At 44.3% G+C, this 18,299-nt stretch overlaps 6 protein-coding genes and 1 long non-coding RNA gene across 11 annotated transcripts; 4 read left to right on the top strand and 3 right to left on the bottom strand.

Moving 5' to 3' along the window:
• The first annotated feature begins 30 nt into the window (after positions 1–30).
• LOC108067358 (uncharacterized) lies at positions 31–1,326 on the top strand. Its single transcript, XM_017156336.3, has one exon. It carries the CDS (start codon positions 161–163, stop codon positions 1,229–1,231), a length of 1,071 nt encoding a protein of 356 aa, XP_017011825.3. The 5' UTR covers positions 31–160; the 3' UTR covers positions 1,232–1,326.
• A 220-nt stretch (positions 1,327–1,546) lies between these two features.
• LOC138912847 (uncharacterized) lies at positions 1,547–2,679 on the top strand. The gene is made up of 3 exons (XR_011418411.1): positions 1,547–1,649; positions 1,711–1,771; positions 2,549–2,679. It is a non-coding gene; the product is annotated as an uncharacterized lncRNA (long non-coding RNA).
• A 64-nt stretch (positions 2,680–2,743) lies between these two features.
• LOC138912846 (probable deoxyhypusine synthase) lies at positions 2,744–4,491 on the bottom strand. Its single transcript, XM_070214342.1, has 2 exons — positions 4,218–4,491; positions 2,744–4,158 (listed from the first exon to the last, which is right to left on the bottom strand). The coding sequence occupies exons 1-2, from the start codon at positions 4,407–4,409 to the stop codon at positions 3,244–3,246; spliced, it is 1,107 nt and encodes a 368-aa protein (XP_070070443.1). The 5' UTR covers positions 4,410–4,491; the 3' UTR covers positions 2,744–3,243.
• A 174-nt stretch (positions 4,492–4,665) lies between these two features.
• LOC138911813 (nedd8-conjugating enzyme UbcE2M) lies at positions 4,666–6,742 on the top strand. 2 transcript variants are annotated; one of them, XM_070214343.1, is made up of 4 exons: positions 4,669–4,879; positions 4,951–5,133; positions 5,187–5,488; positions 6,386–6,742. In XM_070214343.1, the coding sequence occupies exons 2-4, from the start codon at positions 5,034–5,036 to the stop codon at positions 6,527–6,529; spliced, it is 546 nt and encodes a 181-aa protein (XP_070070444.1). In that variant the 5' UTR covers positions 4,669–4,879; positions 4,951–5,033; the 3' UTR covers positions 6,530–6,742. The 2 variants fall into 2 exon arrangements, with proteins under 2 accessions (XP_017011894.1, XP_070070444.1); XM_017156405.3 differs by having other exon boundaries at positions 4,666–5,133.
• LOC108067393 (mediator complex subunit 24) lies at positions 6,697–12,794 on the bottom strand. Its single transcript, XM_017156400.3, has 7 exons — positions 12,593–12,794; positions 10,881–10,967; positions 10,227–10,384; positions 9,324–10,166; positions 8,893–9,253; positions 8,010–8,827; positions 6,697–7,416 (listed from the first exon to the last, which is right to left on the bottom strand). Exons 1-7 carry the CDS (start codon positions 12,680–12,682, stop codon positions 6,789–6,791), a joined length of 2,985 nt encoding a protein of 994 aa, XP_017011889.2. The 5' UTR covers positions 12,683–12,794; the 3' UTR covers positions 6,697–6,788.
• LOC138912845 (chaperone protein DnaJ-like) lies at positions 11,003–12,562 on the top strand. Its single transcript, XM_070214341.1, has 2 exons — positions 11,003–11,691; positions 11,740–12,562. The coding sequence occupies exons 1-2, from the start codon at positions 11,145–11,147 to the stop codon at positions 12,498–12,500; spliced, it is 1,308 nt and encodes a 435-aa protein (XP_070070442.1). The 5' UTR covers positions 11,003–11,144; the 3' UTR covers positions 12,501–12,562.
• Positions 12,795–13,318: 524 nt separating the features above from the next.
• On the bottom strand, positions 13,319–17,895 carry Atg18a (Autophagy-related 18a). Of its 4 annotated transcripts, none has more exons than XM_070214381.1 (6): positions 17,672–17,895; positions 17,307–17,471; positions 15,757–16,524; positions 14,782–14,940; positions 14,076–14,203; positions 13,319–13,993 (listed from the first exon to the last, which is right to left on the bottom strand). In XM_070214381.1, exons 2-6 carry the CDS (start codon positions 17,375–17,377, stop codon positions 13,752–13,754), a joined length of 1,368 nt encoding a protein of 455 aa, XP_070070482.1. In that variant the 5' UTR covers positions 17,378–17,471; positions 17,672–17,895; the 3' UTR covers positions 13,319–13,751. The 4 variants fall into 4 exon arrangements, with proteins under 4 accessions (XP_070070482.1, XP_017011905.3, XP_017011904.3 ...); XM_017156416.3 differs by having other exon boundaries at positions 13,319–13,972; positions 17,672–17,894; XM_017156415.3 differs by having other exon boundaries at positions 14,782–14,925; positions 17,672–17,894.
• Between the last annotated feature and the right edge of the window lie 404 nt (positions 17,896–18,299).

Here is an 18,299-nt window from a genome sequence, read left to right as displayed (position 1 = left end):
ATAGTAAATATAGTAAAACATAGTAATCCATAGTAATAGTAAACCTTTTTCACATTTTGGATCAACTCTTCTCTTTCCACCGATCCCAAAAATATAACCAAAATAAAAACGTAAAAAATTGAACTCGAAATTCCAAAAACTTACAAAAAGGTTATAACAGATGAGCGATCTTAACGAGTGCGCCCTGGATCGTCACTTCGCCGCCCAGTTACGTGACTTGCAATCGTACTCAAAGGAGCACCCAGTTAGCCAGGAGGATTTTGCCATTAGCCAGCGCTGGATGAAATACTTCCAGGGAGCTAAAGGCCCTGACAAATTCGCCCGGAACTGCATGTTGCTGCTGATGTTTAACCAACTAAGGGAGATTGGCCACCTGAGTGAACCCTTCACTGAAATGGAGAACATGGACCGCTCATTGGATGATTTGGTGAACGAGTACCAGGTTACTGCAGTGGTTGCAGATGCCCAGGAAACGGAGACCAGTGCCTCGAACTCTGGTGGTGGTAGTAGTGGCTGCTATCAGGAGGTGACCTCAGAGGAGCCTCTTACCGGTCCCCAATTCGAGAGCATAAAACAGGCGAACCAGGAGCTCCTCAAGGAGATTGACTCTCTGCACAGCCGCACCGTGGAAACGGAGAAGCTCTACAGGAGCCGAAATCAAGAGCTGGAGAAGAAGATGGCTGAAAAATCCAAGAGGGGCAAGCCTGAGGGCATCAGCCAATCCTGCCGAGCGGCCATTCACCTTTTGAAGGATTGGCCGGGCGATACAGTGCGACTTAATTTCCTGGCCACCTGCTTTGAGCCCCTCCTGCGGAAAGAACTGGTAACCAGCTTACAGATCGCCGAGCTCGATCTCAGATTGGAGGACACTTTGAACAGCCTGGTTATGCAGGCCTGTTCGCGAAGGGACGACAATGTTCGGATGATTTATGAGCAGATTTTGAGGCATGACAAGAATGTCCTTAAAGAAAAGGAGGAGAAGCTGCGCCGTTTTCAGGAATCCTTGAAGCAGGAGCGTCAAAGACTGCGGGTGCTTTCCGAGGATCTGAAACGGCGGGAGGATCTCATTCGGAGGCACCAAGCCATCGCCACTTTGGCAGCTACAGGACTTCCGCCCGAAGACCTGGGCAGCCTGAGGTGCGAGTTGTGTCAAAGGGAAGTCTCCGAAAGCGACGAGGATCTGCCAGAATTTTCCGATGCATTTAGCGATCTGTCCGTAGACAAATGCTAAACCTTCGACGATAACCTCCACATAACACATTCCCACACCAAATGTATTTTCCATTTTCTTGTTCGAATCAATAAATCGTGGAGTTGTTTTGAAAAGTTCTGACCCCCCTCTCACTTTTCACCGCCTGCGTCCCTGTCAACTGCAAAACTTTTAATGTAGTTTTAATTTTCTCGTAATCACGGAGGGAAGTTGGCTCCAGTCTTGGAAAGTCGGCAATCATCTACGCACTTACACTTTGGAAAATTTACCTTTATATATCTTTACTTTCATAGTACTAAATTGTAGAATAACATATTTTTCAAGCTGTATTTTTTGAAATATTTTAAATCGTATAATAGTTTTGCTTAAAGTCTTAATAATATAGATTTAATTGGTGAAATACTTTAGCAACCGACTTTATAATTTGATATGAAATTTGGTATGTGTTTGTGAATATAAAAATCAGTTTAAACTGATTCTGACTACTTGTTTTCTCCCAGTGCAGTGACCACTCTTCAGCCTGCGAAGAGGAGAAAAGAAAACGCAGCCAGAAACTACAAAGTAGGAAGAGCAGCAACAGCTTTGTTCGTAATTAGTTTTTAAGCGCTTCGAAAGAGTGTGTGAAAGCAGGATATATATAGGTCCTAAGTGGGCCCAAGGAGTGTGTGTGTGTGGGTGTGTGCCTTTGGTTATGACAACATGCAGTTAAGCACTTCTTAACGATGGCGGACTGCCGATAATGGTCTTGCGAAAATAAGTGCAATTGATTTTCTTGGCAGCGAACATAAATTTCAAAGAAATAAATTGCTTTTAATGCCATAGTTTCGTCATTCCAAAGTTTAGCTGCGGCAAATTGCTAACAAAAATATGAACTAGGAATTTAAGACTTTAATCTTTTACCATGTTCCAAACTTAGGACTCCTAACATTTAGATTTTAATAAATCATTTTTATCAAAAGAGTCTTCAATGATTCCTTAAGGATCTAAATATTTTAAAAATCATACGATTTTCATAAATCGTTAAATATTATGAAACACCAAACAATTATAACAAAGTTTTGTCGCCTGGAAAGGCGTATAAATTTAAAAATTTTGGTTAAGCCAAAAGTTAAGTTAGAATTCCAAACATTTAGATTTTAATAAATCATTTTTATCAAAAAAGTCTTCAAAGATTCTTTAAGGATCTTTATATTTTTTAAAAATCATACGATTTTCATCAAACACCAAACAACCGAAACAAAGTTTCGCCGCCTTGAAAAGCGTATAAATTTAAAAATTTTGGTAAAGCCAAAACACTATTTGCCATATACACGCTTAAATAGTTTTTCTTTGCCTCAGCCCCAAAAACCATTCATTTTCCAAAAAGCCAGAGGAAAAAGTTGCAAGCAGTTGGTAAAAAGTTGTCAAAGAAAATGCAGTGCCCCTGCAATCCCCAAACTTTCTGCCAGTCCATCTTTCTCCACTGCCGCCTGACAATAGCTCAAAATATGTTGCGCCAACTGTCGATGCGGCAGGAAAAGAGTAAGAAGTAAGTGTGCGAAAAAGTTTCCGCTTGGCTTTAATGATGCGTGCAGACAGCCAAAGTTTAGTTGGCCAAAATGGAGGAACCATTTTTGAAGAGCGCTTACATTAGTGGCATAAAGTTAATGACAAATTTCGTGGACTTGTGCGGATGCACTGTGCCGTCCCGGACATTTTCCGGTTAACAAGAGCGAACTTGGCAAACAATTAAGGCCAGAAGTAATGGAATATTTGCGTAAAACTAAGCATCTGCGGCCGCCGGCAAAAGTTGCATTTTTGCGGCACTAAAGCGACTCCGGCAGAAGCATTATGGCGGAATGTGAATGGCCCACCGGAGGTGCCGGAGTGCAATGCTGCTGCAACATCTCCGACGTCGCTTAATGGCCTCCTGCCCGGCATAACACTTCGGGGACTCGCAATACGACCCATCTGCTGCCCCAGCACCGTTCCTTAATAAGTTACATCTGTACATTTGCCTTGATTGCGTTGTCCTTGTTTTCTCTCGTATATATTTACACTTGGTTAGTCTCTTGGGGCGGCGTTTTACCGACGGAATGGTGCCGCCTGGCAAAGGTTTCGCCCACAATCAATGGAAAGACCATGCTGGCCTCGGCATAGACCTTAACGGGCGTGGCATCCTTCCTGATCTTGCCCCAGGATATGGCCTCATCCGGCCGGGCGCCACTGTCGCTGCCATCAAACTCCGAGGCGGTGTTGATAAAAACCGAGTAATCAGCTCCATTCCGCATCAGATTGGCGTTGCAAATGTGATGTTTGATCACGCCACCGCCCACGATGATCATTCCACTGTTAATGGCCTTCACGGCCATGGTGTTTAGCCGCCGCAGATCGGAGAGGATGTCCACCACGAGTCCGGGCTGCCGGAAGGAGTGAAAGTACATCATGTCGCCCAGACTGCCGTCCGTCAAGGCGGGACAAAAGACGGGTATTTGATTCTTGGCTGCCCAGTAGTAGATGGAACTGGGATCGCCGATGCGCAGGCCCAACCGATGGATAATCTTCGAGGGCGACCAGACAGTGCCCTCCGACTTCTGCTCCTCCAGCATCTCGTCCAGCAGCGGCATCACCCAGTCCTCGAACTTGCAGTAGTTGTCGTTGGGCACCAGCAGGTTGCCAATGCGGTTGATTCCGCGCTCGCGCAGATCCCTTCCGCTCAGTTCAAAGGAGCCCATAAATGTGGGCGCCAGGCACTTGATGAAGTCCTCCTCCACGCCGCCCGCCGTCGTCACAATGCAGTCGATCATGCGGTGCTCGGCCAGGAAGCGAATCGTCTCCCGCAGGCCCGACGAGACCAAATTGGATGTGTAGCCCAGGAAAACGGTGCACTTGCTTCTTCGCCTGATGAACTCGTCGCTCTCATGGCTGTCCAACTGGTCGGGCTCCAGTGGCTGCTCCCTGCAATCCAGCTGCCAGTGTTAGGGGTTTGTAACGTATGAAGAGCAGAGTTAATAAGTAAATTACTTACCATTTTGTTAATTTCGCGGATGGCCAGGCCGAGATTGGTGGCCTGAAAACCGGTGTTCACGTAGGATTCAAAGAGCTTGCTGTAGTTTACGCCCTCGTTGAAGTCGTAGCCCAGAACCTGGGGCGTGTCCTCCGCCAGAGCCTCGCTGCGCTTCAGCACTGCATCCTTGGCCACCGATGGCTCGCTCGACATGGTCGGAATCCTTTAAATTCAAAGTAAACAACGAAGGGAGCTTAATTCGAAAATCAACATGTGCTGGTTGTGGCAGCCCTGGTTTCCGTTAGAGATGGCATTTTCGAAGTAGCTAAGAAAAGCTAACAAAATAGGCGGAATTTTCTAAACAGTTAAATGATTAATAAAATTAAATAAAATTTTATGTTGGTTCTTCTTTTTCGAATTCATTTTTAATTTTTGAAATGTAATTCCTTTAGTTTATTTTTACTTATTTAAAACCTCTACTTGAGATATGGCTTGAAATTAGCTAGCTCAAAAACCCGCTTACCAGCACTACCCAGCTTAAGCTATCGACCCAGGACCATCGCTACCATCGGGCGCCACCATCGATTACTCATAGCTATCGCTTGGCAGCTGCCATCGCCAGACAGAAACAAGGAAAGGAAAGAAATTTTTAACATCAGAGATTCAGAGATCTATTGTTAACGGTAGGCCAACCTCCAGTCGAACGACTGCCCAACAACCACTGACCTTTCAAACCATGCACCCTGCCCGCTAGGCAGCAAAAGACCCGCAGAGAAGGACAAAACCGAGCCCAGCCAAACGCAGAAGAAGAAACGCCAGCGAGACGAGGACGCCAAGATGATTAAACTATTCACGCTGAAGCAGCAGAAGAAAGACGGCGAACAAAAGGGTAGTCAGCAGAAGAAAGCCTCCGCCGCCCAGCTGCGCATACAGAAAGGTAATCTCTGTGATATCCAAAACTGCATTATCGCCTAAACATCCCCCTTTCAGATATTAACGAACTGAACCTGCCAAACACTTGCGCCACAGACTTTCCCGATCCCGATGACTTGCTCAACTTCAAGCTGATCATCTCGCCCGACGAGGGCTTCTACAGAGACGGGCGCTTCGTGTTCAACTTCCGCGTCGGCTCCAACTATCCGCACGAGCCGCCCAAGGTGAAGTGCGCCACCCAGGTGTACCATCCCAACATCGACCTGGAGGGCAACGTCTGCCTCAACATTCTGCGCGAGGACTGGAACCCAGTGCTCAACATCAACTCCATCGTCTATGGCTTGCAGTTTCTGTTCTTGGTTCGTATTCTTTGGACTTTCTTATATCTAGTATCACCCACTAGAAAATTCCAAAATTGTCTTATTTCACAAGGGAGAAAATGTAAAAGAATCATAATGTTTTAATTTCTATTATTATTTAGGAATGCTTTAAAATTTTTGTACCTACCTAAAGAAATTAATAGTAATTATTTTTAAATAAGGGGGTTTCTGTTCTTGGTTCGTATTCTTCAGATTTTCTTATATATCACATTAATCACCCACCACCAAAATTGTCTTATTTCACAGGAGAGAAAATGTAAAAAATCATATTCATATATCCCACTGTTCCTTTTGTTATAGAAAAAATTATTATTTAAAAATGGCTACATTTTAATTTTTAAACATATTAATAGTTATTATTTTTAATTATGGGGGTTTCTGTTTCAGTTTCTGTTCTTGGTTCGTATTCTTGACATTTTCTTATATATCAAATTAATCACTCACCAGAATATTCCAAAATAGTCTTATTTCACAAGGGAGAAAATGTGAAAAAAACATTTTTCTATATCCTAATGCTCCTTTTCTTATAGATACAATTTTATTTTCACATGCTTTACGATTTGTATACCTACCATCTTGTAGTTTTATTTGAAACTAAATTTTAATAATTTATCATATGTTCATTTTGAAACCATTTTTAATTAAGGGCGTTCACCCATTTCTCGCCTTAAAAAATTGGAATTTTGTTTTACCTAATATAATCTATAACTTATCTAGAATATCTGGTTCTTTAACCAGTGGTTAATAACCACCAATTTTAATTCTTTTATCAAAATATGAGATTTATATAGAAGGCAATTTTAGATCATTAAATTCTCTTTAAAATTATTATAAACTTATATTATCGTTATATTAACCACAATTAAATCCTTGCAGGAGCCCAATCCCGAGGATCCGCTCAACAAGGAGGCGGCCGACGTCCTGCAGACCAATCGCCGCCAATTCGAGAGCAATGTGAAGAAGGCGATGCGCGGCGGCTGTGTGGGCGAGACCTACTTCGAGTGCTGTTTGCTCAAGTGATATAGGGAATCCGAAGGTCTCTTACTTTAAGCCTGCCCAAACACCCAAACCCAAAACCCCGCTAACTGGAGAAGATGATGCAAACCACACAGATGACGAAAATCGGCGACAACAAATTAATGTAATAAACGAAAGCAAAATCCACTGCGTGCGAAGAAGAAGCCGACTCGAGTCACCAATTTCTAGTTTTTAATACAATTCATTTAGCAATTTCGCCCGCCCGTCTCTTAATCTTAATCGTAATCGGCATTGGAATCCCTCACAGGTGTATGCTGTGCCTGGCCATCTGCATGTTCCGCCACAGGCACAAATCGGCCACCGCCGACTGCCTTCCCGCCTGCAATCGCAGGTCGTAGAGTCTGCTGATCAGTCCCACGCGAATGTCGTCGGTGACCAGAACCTTGAGAAGCTGCTGCACCAAACTGGTGGGCAGCAGGCGAAGAACGGGGGCCACTCGCTCCCCGCCGCACTCCACCAGCAGCGAGATGAACTGATAGACGAAAACGGCCTTGGGCGACAATTCATCTCCGCTGACAAACTGCACGAATACTCCGAAAATGTGCTGCACGCTCGTCTGCAGGGGTTCTTTTAGTGTGAGCGGCGTGGTTCGCAATTCCGTGGCGGATGTGGATCCTAGTAAACCTCCGAATCCTCCACCGGCTGCAGATGTATCCGTGAAATCACTGGAGTTGTCGCTACCATCGCCAATCACCTTGCGCACTTTGGCCGCATTGGCCGCCAGTTCCTCCTCGTCGTGCGATCTCGAACGCTTCTTCATGGCCGTCAAGGCTGAGGAGGCATTCCCCTTGCGGGCTTCCAGGCAGGAAATAATACAGTAGACACACAGGCGGGCCAGCACCAGCGATTGGGGCTCATTGATGTCCTCACTGAAATATTAACGCAGTTTTAGATTCAACATCTTTTCTTTTTCAATCGCCAATAATTTGATTCTTTCGATATAAATAAATAATGTAAACTATATAAGATTATTTGACCGATTATGTGGCCTTGGAAATATCTTCAAATTTCTGATTTGTTTAATTCAGTTCTACGTGAAATAAATTGAATGCTTTTCTAATTCATTTCGAATTTAATGAATGAATGAATAATTTTTATGCCAGATTTTTTTGTGCTTTCTTTTGAGAACAAAAAGTGGACATTTTTTAACAAATCAATGTTAACTGCTTAGTAAATAAAATTTAGGCAGATTTTCTCAATTATGGCCCTTTCTTCTTGAAAAGAAATTGTCGTTTGAATTATTTCGGAATTTGTGGCATTCATTCAATCAATTCTATTAAACTCAAAATTCAAAATCATTTAATTCTATTAAACTCAAAATTCTACTTAATTCATTCATATAAAACAAAAAATTCAAAATAATTCATTGAATCCATTCATGCAGGGCTCTAATAAATAAATAAATTGTTTGATAGACTATGTGGCCTTGGAAATATTATAAAATGAAATGCCAAGTACTTACCCCTGTCGACGGAGTATAAGAGGAGCCACCACATACTGCAGCAACGCCTCCGTGGTCTTCTCGATGTCCAGATGCATCACGGCAAACACCACATCCATCGTTCGCGACATATCCCTGGTGTACTTGCAGGCCAGCAGCTGCTCCACCAGCTGCGTGGACAGCCACGCCGCTCCGCCGGCCAGCAGCAGGGACTCGAGTGACTGGGCGGCGCGAACGGGCAGGTGACCGGCATCGATCACAGTGCGCCACACCTCGCGGAACTGCTCGACCAGCGGGGAGTGTGAAATCAGGCGGGATTTTGTGCTCGGAGCTGGATGCACATCGTGTTGCATTTTCCTAATAATCTGATAAGACAAAGCTAACCGCTCCTTGGCGTTTTCCTGGCTGGACAGCTCCTCGCTGGTCAACGGCGCCAGGAACTGCTGAATCATGTTCAGCGGCTTCAGAAGCTCCGTCTCCTTGACCGAATACATGTAGGCACACAGGAAACTGGTGGCGCAAACAGAGAAGCTGAAAAGTCGCCGCTTTATGTTGTCCAGAATACTCTTAACATCCGCCGAGGAGAGGGTTTCCTGCTCCCAGGCGATGAGCACGTGATGCAGGACACCCGGGAGATTCAGGCAGGTCTCCTGCCAACTCAGGCTGCTTGGCTTCAGTTGGGCTGTCTCCGGTTTGCTGAAACTGAGCAGCAGCTCATCCACAATACTGTCGTCGCAGAGGGCGAGAATTTGGCGGGGATTCTTCAGCTTGTTGCGCTCCACCATGCACTCGCGCACCCATTTCTCAAAGAAGGAGTCACCGCGCTCGGATAAAACGACCTGAAATACAAAGAAGAATTCATTAATATTATAGAGAAATATTTAGGTTTTGAGGTTTTTAGTACATCTGATCCGTAGGTCTGCACAATGCTAGTCAACATGAGAAAAGAGACATCGAAAAGTGTTGAACGGATGACGCACAGCTTGCCCAGCTCGCCGGGAACTGGCTTGGAGTTCTCATTGCATTGGATCAGTCGCGAGACGAATGTTTTGAGACGTCCTTCCACTGTTGCAACCGAGAGAATCAATTCAAAGCTATTGCCCACTGGCACCTGGCAGAGAACGTTCACCATGTCTTGCACCTTGTTGGTGCACAGCGTCTTTAGCACTCCGGAGAGCGGAACCTCTGCCCGCTTGATGAAGTTGATGTTGGAGGGTGTCTGCTGGCCATTATCGCATTTTTTCAGCAACTGAGAGGCGGCTTCTCTGGAGGGGGAATTTAAAATCAGAGATCACGGTTAATACAGTATACAAATTGCATTATTTCTCTACCAACCTCTGACTGGCGAACTTCTTGACATGCACATCATTGACCAGCTGCTGCTTGGTCCAGTCGTTCAGCAGGAACTCGATCATATTGCACGAGCACTTGGTGTCCATGAAGTCCAGCAGCAGGTTGTCCTCGATGAGCAGCTCCAGGGCCTCCACCAATTCGGGAATGTAATCCGCCGGCGGTGGCTGCTCGCCGGGAATCCGCTGCAGTGCGTGCAGCTGCTTGATGATGTGCGGCATCTTGAAGAACATGAAGGCACCCCACATGGTATCCGGACTAGTATCGGCCACATTGCTCAGCGTGAGGAAGCCGGCACGAATGATTTCGTAGAAGAGCCGTGTATTGGAGTACCTCTTCAACCGCTGCAGCATCTGCAACTCGGCCACGTAGTAGCTGGTGTCCTTGCAAGGGTTCAGCAACACTTCCACCGCCAGCAGCGGCTGCACACAGCACGAGATCTTCTCCAGCGTTGGCGGCGCATTCAGTGGCTGCATATCCAAATGCTTGGCCTCAATGTAGGCCAATTGCTGGAGTTGCTGTTCTACGCTTGGCGAGTTTAGCGTGAAATTGGAGTTGGTCAACGATCCCTTGATGCTGGAGTACTTATCCCGAATCCGTCCGCATATCTCGAGCTCCTCGTGGCAGCCCACAAACAGCATGGAGAGCAGGAACTGCTGCTGACTCAGGCGCTCGATGACCACGCAGGTCTGGTCCAGCATGTACGATTGCTCGGCGCTAATCTCCCCGTAAAGTTCGTAATGCTGAACAGTTCTGGCAAAGATTTGGAGCAGCCAGTAGACCAGGTGAACCACTGCACTCGGCAGCACAGCTTCCTCGGATTTTATGCTGGAAAATTGGAGTTGAGAGATGAATTAAGATATAAATGAGGAGGTTTTTCACATCTACCGGCAGGTAACTCCATCCACAATGCTGGCCAGGAACTCCAAAAGAGCAGTGATGCAATATACACGCTCCAATTTGTCATATTTGGCAATGCAGCGAAGGACAGCGGCATGCGAGACGAGATGGGCGCATAAAGAGTGCTTCAGGTAATTGAGAACCAACTGAAGATGGGATTAAATTGTTAAACCAAATATAAAATTAATTAAATATAAATTTTCAACAATTATTTAAACCGTCAGTTCTAATTGTTAATTGTAAATGTTGTATATAAGTATAAAACTCTAATATAAGTAAGGACTTAAATATTTTCATTATTTTTAGGCTTAGATGACACATTCAATTTTTAACGTCAATTTATTGTAGCAATTGTTCTTTAATGGGACTTTAAACGAGCGCGAGAAAGAATCAAATATTTTTGGCTGCTCTGTCACTAACATAAATAATAAAGGCGCGATATCATATTAATCCTGACTCGCTTGAACTTATTTAAACTCACACAAATGAAAAATTGTCGCAATAAATTGACGCTAAGAACTAAATGTGTCATCTGAGCCTAAATATTGTTCATGTGACTAGTGCATTAATTTATAAGGAAATCCTTGTAGCACTAGGAAATGAGAAAGAAATAAATAATATATAAATCAACTAGTCCTTTACCGGATTTGCTGTTGAGCCAATGAGCGCCTGCTGCATCAGACAGTCCGCCAGATTGTACACATCTCCACTGACTCCCCTGGGCAGCACCTGAAAAATTAATCAACAGAAACTATGATTAAACTATCTTACACTTGCTTTTCCTATCAAACTTTCACACAATAATCACATAAAATAATATACAGAACAGCCAGAACATCGAGTTAGGATTTCCACTTAGATATTAACCCTACAAAGTTACATTCTTCTTCGTTAAGCGACCAGACGATGTTCCGTTTAAAAATCTTTCGCATGATGGGCGGAACGGCGACAATTGCGCCTTGCCTGGAGTTGGATCGGAGCAGATCCTGCTGGATGTGGAGGCGATTGGTCAGTCAGTACCAGTTCAGGACCACCAAACAGGCCTACTATCCGGATCGCCAGCGAGAGGCGAAGAGACCGGCGGCGGGAACGGCGCCCCAACAGGTCACCTCGCCTGCGGTTAAGTCCTCGCAGGGACGCGGCATGCCCAAGGATTACTACTACAAGGTTTTAGGTGTCAATCGGCACGCCTCCATCCAGCAAATCCGCTCCGCCTTCTATGCGCTGGCCAAGCGCTATCATCCCGACTCGACGCACTCGGAGCAGAAGCTCAAGCACTTCCAGGAGCTGTCCAACGCGTACAACATCCTCACCGACGAGACGAAGCGTTTGGAGTACGACCAGCTGGGTGGGATTAAGGATGAGCGTGCCTTCCTGGAGCAGGCGGGGAATCCCATGAATGTGGACCTCGAGGAGGCCAAGAAGTTTGACTCGGAGAAGTCAACAAGTGATGGTAAGTAGTGGAAAACCAGATGAGCCTCATTTAATATTCCCCCTCCAGAGATCAGCAAACTCAAGAGCAACGAGTTCGATCTGCCGCTGGACTTCATGGAGGCCACCGTGGGCTGCAAGAAGCGGCTGGAGCTGCGCTACCTGCGCAAGTGCGAGACCTGCAAGGGCAAGTCGCAGCTGATGGCGCACCGGGATGTGGGCAAGGAGCCGTGCCGGCGCTGCAATGGCACCGGCAAGGTGACCACCAAGACGGCCACGTTCTCCTCGGTGAACACATGCACGCAGTGCAAGGGAAAGCGGTTTACGAATCGCAATGACTGCGAAACCTGTGCGAATCGCGGCTTTGTGGTTTCCAGCGTGGATGTGATGGTGGCGGTGCCTTCGGGATCGCGGGATGGGGATGCGGTGAGCCTGGTGAATCCGGCCAACAAGCAGCAGGTCACCTACCGCCTCACGGTGCCCGGTAGCGAGTATTTCCGGCGCGTGGGGAATGATATTCTTACGGATAAGCACTTGAATATCTCCGAAGCGATCTTAGGTGGAACCTTTCAGGTGCGCGGCTTGTACGAGAGCGTGGAGCTGCGCGTGGAGCCGGGCACCCAGTCGCACACCCAGGTGCTGCTCAAGGGCAAGGGCGTTCGCTGCAAGGAGGGCGTGGGCCACCACATCGTCACGTTGAAGGTGCGGATTCCGAGGAATCTCTCCGTGAAGCAGCGCCAACTGGTCTTGGCTTTGTCCCAGGCAGAGGATCCGGTCTTTGAGCCGAAGACTAAGACTATAGGCAAGGAGCCCGGCAACTTGGGTCCCTAAAATTCTCTATGTGCAGACTTAATTCCGTTTATAATTATAATATAATCTCCTCAGACACACGAAATATGTATTGGTTGTTTAAGTCGCCTTGCCTTCTTTATGTTGATGCCCCACTGGGAGTCCGACCAGCGCTCGCGCCACGCCACATAGATGAGCTGGAGGATCTTGTTGTTCTCCTTCATCTCGCGCGTCCGTGGATATCTAAAATCTATTTATTTCTCGTATTTCTCGCGATTTGTTTGACCTAAACCTTTTCCGCTGTTTTCTTTTTTGAGCACCGCTGTCAGTGATGGGCGAAACCCGATGCCGCATTAGGGATGGAACCTCCGATAGATATCGATAACTGCGGTGGAGTGTTGGGCAACACCTTAAATTTAAACTTTGCCCGCCTTTCAATTTTAATTTAACCCTTGGTTTTTTAAAAACTTTTTTAAATCAATTAAGAAATTTCAACTACACACATTAATTCAAATAATTTATTGAATACAATAAAGTAGCGTATGAGTTTCGTTTGTAAACTGTTTTCCTTTTAAATATTATGTTCTAAAATATTTGACTTTGTACAAAATATATCCTATTCATATATGCCGAAAATTGTTCCTCCATTGCACTCCGATTTTTTTGAATTTCGTTTTCACTCATCTGTCACTTGCTGAATGTTTGATTTTTAAATTGAAGATTAAATACATAGGTGTGTTTGGGTGATGTGCTTAGTCCGAGATATTTCGATTTTGGTTAAACAATAGCTAGGCGAGAACTTTACATTTAAATCGAGTTCGGTGGATTGTCAAGGGATGATGGGATGGTAAAAATAAAACTAATTTGCAAAGGCCGTTTATTTTGTATATAAAAAGCAGGCAACTCAAATATCAAAGCCAATCTATAAATCGTTTTAAATTATTAATTAACAACTAACTTAGGAGTGTATGACAAAAGCATTTCCTGTTCCAATGGCAGCGCCAGGAACGGGGCTTAGAACTAAAAAAATTGCTTGGGTTGGGAAAGGTTGCTGCTGGTAGAAAACGTGGAAGAATCATCGCTGACAACGTTAAGAGCTAAATTAAGTCTATGACCTATTTATTTACTTAAATACGCTTGACGCCACAGAGCCACCGTCGCAAAATCATCATCATCGTCGCCAGTCGCCAAGCATCATCGCAATCACTTTGCATCATCGTCCATAGTACTTTGAGGAGTGAGTTTCGTTAACCATCTCTGCATCTCTCGTTCTTGATCGTAATCCTTGTGTGTCTAAGCGGAGGAGGCGGAGGAGGGACCGGCGGGCTCGTCCCCCTTCACGGCCGACGCATAGGAGCCGCCTGGTTTGTCGCCACCACCGCCACTGGAAAGAGGAGCCGCCGCCTTGCCATCACTGCCACCACTTCCGCCGCCGGTTGCTCCGCCTGTAGCAGCACCTGCACCTGCAGGCGGAACGCCGGCTGCTCCGCCGATGCTCACGCCACTGTTCAGGCCTAGAGTTTGAGGTGAATCAACTAGAGAATTTGTTTCGATTGTGGGTTTGGTTGGGATGTGTGTGAGTGTGGAGTGTGTGCGAGAAGCGAACTGTTTAAGCACCTTTGATATCCATGGCGTAGTGGTCCTCCAGCCGCAGGTCGTGCCTCTTTATCAGCTGGCACTCGGCGCCCTCGACGGTGGGAATGGAGTACACGTACAAGTACCCATCCTGCGAGGCAATCAGCAGTCTGTAAGGGAAAGAAAAGGGTAAGTTAGTATCTGATTTTAAAGATTTTTAACTTGCACTTAATTAATAACCCATTTTAATTATTTTATAAACCCAATGGGTATTTTATTTTAATTTTTAATTGGTACTAATATCATACAAAATTTATATTTTAAAGATTTTTAACTTGCACTTAATTTATTAACCATTTTAATGATATTATAAGCCCAATGCGTACTATATGTAAATTCGTAATTGGTACTAATACCATGAAAAATATATATTTTAAAGATTTTCAACTTGCACTTAATTGATTAACCATTTTTACAGGTATTTTTTAAACTGATTGGTATTATACAACATTTATATTTTACAAACTTTTCTTTAGAACTATCATAAATATCATAAAATATTTATTCCAAGTATTTTTCTTTCCAAACAATTGAAAATTTTCGCAGAAAATGGATAAAGGTATTTACAACTGAAAAATCCTACCAGGTAATTGCTCATTTACTAGAAATACCCTAGGTAGATTTTTCTAGCTTTTCGCCTTTTCTGAGCAAATTAACCCAAAACCCGAATACCGATCGAAGGACTCACCTTAGCTGCTTCTGTATCGTGGTTATAGCGCACATCCTGCGCACTCCCGCCTCCGGCAAAGTGACCGAGGCGAAGGCCCGACCTTGGCTAAACACGTCGGTCACCTGCGTGGGCAGGTAGCTGGTGACCGTTTTGCTCAAGAATCTAAAAAACGAGTAACTTGCATGAGAGAGTAGATTTGGTGAGTGGTTGTGGTTGAGTTGTGGTTGTTGTTGTTGAGGTGGTTGGTTGGTTCGTGTTTGGTGGTTTCGAAGGCAAAATGAAAGAAAAGAAAAATAGATAAATGTCAAGTGCCACACGAGAAGTAGAAAAAAATCGAAAAATAATAAGCCCTATTAAAAAGATACTCCAATCTAGTTTCATTTTGAAAATCCACTTTTTATAACTGGTTGTGACTAACTAACAGATTTTTAAGATCCCCAGTAGGTACTTCAATTTTTTGTTTATTTTGTTCTGACTTTATAAAAGTGATATTAAAGTATTTGGTTGGAAAACCTATATTCTGATTTCGGAAACGATGATTCTCTATTAGAAACAATGTTTTCAATTAGAATTACATTTTTAAAAAAATGGTTAAAAATGAAAGGAAAATGTGCATATGAATTTATCGATTAATTTTAAACAGTTCGAATGGATCCAATATTATGTGGTTAAATAGTTATTTATACAGATAGGATATGAAGTCAGGAACTAGCCATATCTAACACATAATTTTGATATTGAATGAAATATTACGAGAATTTAGAGATATGAACGCAAAATGCTTGAAATAAAAATGCAACTGGAAGACATGGAAGATGATGGTGAATGGGTTTGGTACAAAACAGAGTGTCTTGGGAGGTAACAGCGATTGTGTACAGAACACCCACACCTTAATACTCGACTTTTAGCCATAACCGCACAGTACAGTAGGTACAACTATCTACAAAGCTACGAAACATAAGTAAAGTTATCCGCAAAACCAACACCGCTTACCCCATCCAGTCGTCGCTCGACTGCTTGCCGCCATGCCCCTCGGCCGTTTCTGTGGCACTGCGATCCAGCCGGAAGATGTGCACCGTCTCCGTGTTGGAACTGGACACCAGATACTCGGCGCACGTGCTGAACGACAGCGAAACGATGGACACACAGCGCTTGAGTCCGCGTCGCAATTCAAAGAGCCTGCTGCCATCCTGGGAGCTAAATACCCGGATCACCGTGCCCCTCTCGCTGGCCGTGGCGATCTCCGTGCCCGAGGGACTGAAGGCCAGGGCCGCCAGCGGTGTGTCGTGAGCGGGAATCATGGTCTTGGCGTGCAAGTTGATGGCATCGAAGATCTGAACCTCGCCGGCGGTTACGCTGCCCGGATAGGCCAAATAGCAGTGCTCCGAGGAGGAGGAGAGGGCGCACAGGCCCTGCGGATTGCACGGCGTGTCGCGAATGGTGTGCACCACCTTCATGTCCTGGATATTGTGAATGTACAGCGATTCCTCCAGGCACACAATCAATCGCTCGCGATTGAGCTTGACCGCCAGAATTGTGTTCGCATACGAGTAGTTGCAGATCTCGCTCTGCTTCTTGAAGTGGCACACCTTCAGCTTGCGAGGCGCCCGCTGCGAAACTATGGCCACCAGGGAACTCTCGAACAGACGCTCGATGAGGAAGAGCTCGTCGCTCTTCGTGTGGTAGATCTTGTCCAGTGTCGAGTCCACGGAGCCCAGGCTGTACAGGCTGTAGCCGCCACTGGTGGCCACGGCCAGGGAACTGCAAGGGGGATAAAGGTGATTAGGTTTCCCAGTAATAAATGGGGTCAATACAACGGTCATTCGATTGGGAGAAACTTTAAGTTAATAAAAACAGTTTTTAATCTATTTGGGTCTTGATAAAAACGAAACAGATATAAGAATTAATAAATAATAAAATGGCCTGTTTCAGATTTATATTTAAAATCGGACGTGTATTTTTAGAATGTTGATAAGGCCCCCTAAAGGGATTTGACGCTTTGCTTATCGGTTATCTATTAACATTATAGAAAGGCATGGAGGTCAAAATTATGTTGTCTCAAAGAGAATAATTGTAAAATTTTTATCGGGGGTGTCACAGAAATTATTTCCAACCGAAATCCGTTAAAGTTCTTACGTGCATCAATGCAAAATCCAACCGTCTTCGGTTGGAAGAGATTTCTGTGACACCCCTGTATATAATTTTAACTCAGGTTTTGAAGTTGCATTTTTGATCAAAAAAATCTTGTCTAAAAATCAACTATAATCATTATTTTTCAGTCAAAATGATTATCAGAAATGATGATTATTGTGTGAGCTTTAAAATAAATCTCATAATGATACGGTCCCTGGTTTGGTATAATTATTTTCATTAATATTAATAATAAAATTATTATCAAGAATATTGAAAACTTAAAGACAAAAAATAAACGAACTTGATCAATGTCACAAAAAACCTTAAGTTACAAATATTTTTCTTTCATATTTTCCCAATTTACTCGATTTTTTCACCGTCTCCCTTATCGAGTGTCCACTGTTACTTACGTTATGTTCTGGTTGAAGTTGACGAACACTTCGCCCGCATCCACGTCGGGGCGCCCGAGCAGGCTCATCATGGTGTCTGTGTGGGAGGGGCTGAGGTCCTGCAACAGATTGGGCGTAATACCAACTATATCCTGGCTTTTAGTTATCCCGATTCCCGATGGCGCACTACGGAATTACGCGAATGGCGCAAACAAAGCGTGGGCCAAAGCAATAAATATATGTTAATAAATACAATAACAAACGCTGCGCGAGTGTGTGTACACTTTTTGGGGTCTGCTGATAAAACCAGCAACAACAAACAAAACACACACACACACTCGCTTGCGAAACATATCAATACGTGACTGGGAATCGTTTATTTTTACCTCTTTATATTGCTAACGCCTCTGTTTCGGCACTTTCAATGCTCGCAGGACACCGCTGTCGACTAGTTGTTGGCCGAAAGACGTTTACTTAACTGAAGCTACGTAATTTTTAATGATATTTGGATTTCTTGTCGCGCAATTGTTTTTGCTCTGTTTTGCACACACACGCACGCACACCAGCACCCACACAAAGACAAGTTGGACAGCAACAGAGCGAACCAGGGAGTGCGAAATGAAATGCAGAGCTGCATTCGGGCCAGTGTTGGAAAGGAGTCGGTGGTAGTTACACTGGGAAAAATCACATCCTTAATTTTGTTCCCAATTCATTAACTATAGGTTACAAATCAAAATGAAAGTATACATTTAAGCCTTTTAACCTTTTGTCACAACAACATGTCGTTTAATATCTTGTACATTCATTTGCGTTTTTTAAATTCTGAAGTATGGGAACGTTTTATAAATTAGGCTCGACCATTAACAATAAAAATCGTATCAAAACAAAAACGGTTTACTTAATAATGACTCCTTGTTATGGTTCCCTTTAATAGTTATTTCTCATGAAGGCATACTTGATATTTAACATAGCCATATTTTAATTAATACATCATATTTTGTATGTTATTTTAAT

This window comes from Drosophila takahashii, chromosome 3L (genome assembly GCF_030179915.1).
Source record: "Drosophila takahashii strain IR98-3 E-12201 chromosome 3L, DtakHiC1v2, whole genome shotgun sequence".
In the NCBI taxonomy this organism is placed as follows: Eukaryota; Metazoa; Arthropoda; class Insecta; order Diptera; family Drosophilidae; genus Drosophila; species Drosophila takahashii.
This window is presented reverse-complemented; position numbering and strand designations above follow the sequence as displayed.